Source organism: Formica exsecta, unplaced genomic scaffold (assembly GCF_003651465.1).
Source record: "Formica exsecta isolate Colony F162 unplaced genomic scaffold, ASM365146v1 scaffold1177, whole genome shotgun sequence".
In the NCBI taxonomy this organism is placed as follows: Eukaryota; Metazoa; Arthropoda; class Insecta; order Hymenoptera; family Formicidae; genus Formica; species Formica exsecta.
The window spans coordinates 20,781-25,570 of record NW_021848517.1 but is presented as its reverse complement, the minus strand read 5'-3'; the positions used below and the strand labels follow the sequence as shown (position 1 = coordinate 25,570).

Genomic DNA, 4,790 nt, shown 5'->3' with positions numbered 1-4,790 from the left:
GGTAGAAGAATCAATAAAATAATTTTCAGATGAGGCTGTATGTGTAGATATGCCACATAATGCATGTAATTTTTCTTCAATTGTAGATTCTGCGACAACAAGAGTCAAACTCACTTCTGATTTTGTAACGCGGTCACCTCGCTCGACGCTCGGATCGGCTCGTCGGTGTCCGGGTTCGAGAGGAGGGGAGACTCAAGCTTACGAGACACAGTATAGGTAGAAACGATACTTTATTTAGTTAGAGAAAGATAGATACAGCGTGCAGGGTCTGGCGATGTCGTGCGTGGAGCGGTGTAGCAGGGTGCGGGGCGCAGAGCGGAGACGCAAAGCGATGGGCGCAAGGCGGCGAGAAGCACCCAGGACAGGTGCGGCGTGCAATCGTTCCCGGTTTTATTTACATGCGCTGACGGCGCGATTAGAACTAGAGGACTTATTACGAACAGGCCTTATAACTAGCGGACTTAGTACTAGACAGGTCTTATTACTAGCAGGTCTTATAACTAGCGGACTTACAAGGAAACCTACCCAAGTGTTACACTCCGATTTTTTTCAAATTTGGTACAAATGTAGAACTACCAAAAATATTTGACCCGTATTTTTTCATTTGTGCCCATAAGCGGTTTTACGGGTAGTTAATACCTCTTCAATATTCAACCCTCTACCATTATAAATACAACAAAAATGCATAAGAAACAAAATTTAATGCAAGATCTAGAAGTTTTTTGGATCGCTAATTATGAGTTTAAAGTAAGATTTGCAAAATTATTTGTTTAAATAATAAAATGTTGAAACAAATCAGCAAAAAAGTTGAAAAAATACAATTTAGTGACCATATGTTATAAGAGTTATTCGGATAACTGATTCTAAATATGGCGTTAAATTTGTAAAGTGCATTGTTTTAAATTATTCAAACAATAAAAGGTTTAAATGCGATGGGAGATTATTGCTCTGAAAATTTAGGAGAAGGGGAAATGGTCAACGTATGATGCGATGGGAGATTATTGCTCTGAAAATTTAGGAGAAGGGGAAATGGTCAACGTATGATGCGATGGGAGATTATTGCTCTGAAAATTTAGGAGAAGGGGAAATGGTCAACGTATGATGCGATGGGAGATTATTGCTCTGAAAATTTAGGAGAAGGGGAAATGGTCAACGTATGATGCGATGGGAGATTATTGCTCTGAAAATTTAGGAGAAGGGGAAACGGTCAACGTTAAAAAGAATTCTTAGAAACGACTCGCGAGGAAAGGAGTGGGGAGAATAAGAAATAAAAAACATTAAATACGTTTACACTTTTATTTATAAAAATATTGCAATTTTTTTTGGCGTTGCGACCACCAGCTAAATATTTTTAATACATTCTGTAATGCGCAATTCTTAACATGTTTTCTGCATCGTATAGTATTAGTAACATCTAGATTATTTAAAGATTCAATATCTTCGTAATCAGCATCCAAAGTCTCGATGATTAAATTTTCTCTCGCAAGATTCTAAAGCAAATCCACCAGCCATTCTCGTTTCTGGCATCTCTTGACATACACGAGAGTCGACGTCTCGTCATCCTTTTCCGTACCAAGCACGACCGATGTAATCAAGCGTTTAGCCATGCCGTGCGGCACGTTTCCGTCTTTCCATCGTAATCCGTGTCCGTCTTCCCATCGTAATCCATGGTGATTCGCGATCAGCCAGGAAGCGCATGATTTGTCGGATTTTGTGAGGAGATTCCATGGTAGGGGGTATGTAAAAATGTAATGCGCCAGAACGGTCCCCTTTCTCAGCACCGCCACCTCCTTTACGACAAATTTCATCCCGACGAAGAATCCTTGTAGGTCCACGAACGTTGGTACGGACATAATGTTTTTCTTTTTATATCAGCACGTCGAGAAAAAGAAGAAGACTGCGATTGATCCTGATGCATTATTGGTTTTATATCATCTCATCCCACACACTTAAGTGATTTTGCGCACAACGTTGGTCAACGGGTTGTACTGAATCACGCGATCGTGTATGATGAGACAGTACGCAGTGGTATTCGGCGGCTCGTTCTCCTTACACTCGAATTCCAATCGCACATCCACGGTTACGCTCTTGACCGATTCGTTTTGTCGAGAGCAATCGATGATCACGAACGGACCGTTAAGTAGAAACTGTGATCACGAACGGACCGTTACGTAAAAACTGTGTGACTGCGAGACTCGGCTCGAGATACTCGTATCCGTAATAGTTTTTGCAGAAACGCTGGTACATGTCGTACAGAATCGACCATCTGTTTTTATCGAAATCCAGATTCATATCGTCGTACGGATAACATTCCGAGTTCAGATAGAGTTTCACGTTGGTCAATTTGCAATCGTCGAATCGACTTGTATCCTCGGACATGACGTTCTTCCCGCCTGTCTGCAGAACGAAGACAATGTATCGCGGCTTCTCCAGCTGAGTCGCGGTTTTAATGGGCCACGAATGCTTGGTTGTACGCTGCAATAGCGGAAATTCGTACAGATCCCACGAGCGAAAACCCATGCTGAGGTATCGTCCGCTTTCCAAGGCGCGCAGCATCGACAGCTTATTGATCTCGTTCAATACCACGTGTGGCATTCGCCATTGTATCTTGAATATGTCGATCGCAGGCTCCAGTGCCAAATTTCCAAGCAGACAATTGTTGTCGTTGCGCGATCGTATTAAGATCAACTCGTGACGAGCGTTAATCACCACGCGTCTGTAATCCTCGCAAAATCCCAATAACATGTAGAGCGGTACGCAAAAATTGAAGTATCCATTCGCGTCATTGTTATCTGTTAATGCGTACTGCGCATTCCAGCCGGCGTTCCTCATAATCACGGTTTTATCGGATGATATCGTTACATAGTTCTTGAGTGTGCTAGTTATTCCCACATTTCTGTTACGATCAATCTCCACACCGTCGAGTTCGTATCGGATCTCATCGAACATAAACGCGACGCAATTATTTCCCAGTACCACATTAGATCCTTCAGCTGGTTTGTTTATCTTTAGTTTTCCCTCGATGTATAGAAAACTCTCATACGGCAAGGTATACAGATCCTGTTGTTGTATGGGTATTCGTATCTCGTCGCTATACTCAAACGTCGTGTTGGCGTATGGGTTGTACGTGTGAGTCTCGATCTTAACGATACGATCGTCAATGACCGGCTCGCCTTTGATGTTAAGGATATCAGTCATGTTTTCTCAGATATTTCGCACCGCGAATCCCAAAGATTGTAAAAATTCAACGTTCGACGCGTTGAGTTTCTTTTTCTTGGTGCAACCGGATGATTGGATATTAGCGAATGTTGACGTTGTTGTCGCTGGCCTCGCGTTATCTCTCGCGTCTTTCGCTCCGTTCAACACGAGCATCTCATGTATCGCACGTTAATTTTGTCGCCGTCGTACGTGCAATCTGATGGTGATCTCTTCTCCTCGAAAATCGAGCAATCGTCCGTCTTGATCCGCGATGCGTATCGTTAGATCCGTAATGCTCCGCGCGATGATCGGCAGGTAAATGATCTGCGCCGACGTTTCCGATATCTTATATCCCGGCGGCACGCTCGGTGAAAATTCATGTATCGTATGAACGCGTTTGCCGTTGCTATACGCACCAGCGGTCACGTTACACTCTACGCGGATAATGTTTAAGTTGATGATATTAATCGGTATGTCCGATTGGTGCCACTGTCCCGGCTGCAATATACGCTTCGACGAGAATAGCAGCGATCCTGCAATATACGCTTCGACGAGAATCCCAGCAGCGATCCAATGTTGTTGGGTTTGTTAAAGTTTACTCTGAAAGCGCACTTGATCTCGCTATTCATCGTATTGTAATTAGCACGGAGCACTATCGGGTATTTTACAGCATCGTATTCGTCACCGTTCGCTCGAACGGTCCCCTCTCGCAATATCACCGTGATATCATCGCGTTTGTCGACACGATTGCCGGAGCGAACTACGCGTCGCGGACGTTTCTGTGAAATTGCACGTTTCAAAAACTCGTGTATTGCGTGTATCTCGTACGATCCCTCGGGAATCGTAATTTCCGTGTCATCCTCATCGAAATAAAATTTATTATTCGAGGAATTCACGTTCGACATCGTATGATAAGTCTCAAAATTCGTTAGACCGAGCTCGTAATCACCGTCGCTCAAATCTATGGCTGGATGGTAGTGCGCCACGAGGACGTTACTCTTCCCAGTCAGCGTGAATGTCATAGACATGTCGGCAAAAATGTTTAACGAATACTGAGTCTTATGGCGCATCGTCAGGCTTTAAATTCACACCGATCGTCGTCGACCGTTTGGAGAAACCGCAGACACAATTGTCCGCAGATGCTTTGATCGTAAGTTTGAAAGGACGTGCGATTGTACTCGATCTTCGTCGTTCCGTCCGAAATATCGCACCAATTCATTCGGCGGTCGAAGACTACCAAAACCGTCGAAATATATAGCGCGATTTCCCCTCTTTGCGTACGCTACCCAATGAGTACCTAATATTCATAAAACAATCGCTATCTAATGTTACATATTATTACACAGAGGTTCATTAAATATTAAGAATAAGATTATAAACTTAGCTTATATCACATTAAAAATAATTGAAATAATATTCATAAAACAATCGCTATCTAATGTTACATATTATTACACAGAGGTTCATTAAATATTAAGAATAAGATTATAAACTTAGCTTATATCACATTAAAAATAATTGAAATAATATTCATAAAACAATCGCTATCTAATGTTACATATTATTACACAGAGGTTCATTAAATATTAAGA

At 42.4% G+C, this 4,790-nt stretch overlaps 1 protein-coding gene across 1 annotated transcript; it reads right to left on the bottom strand.

Moving 5' to 3' along the window:
• Nucleotides 1-2,136: 2,136 nt before the first annotated feature.
• On the bottom strand, nt 2,137-3,198 carry LOC115240912. Its single transcript, XM_029816348.1, has one exon. It carries the CDS (start codon nt 3,196-3,198, stop codon nt 2,137-2,139), a length of 1,062 nt encoding a protein of 353 aa, XP_029672208.1.
• Between the last annotated feature and the right edge of the window lie 1,592 nt (nt 3,199-4,790).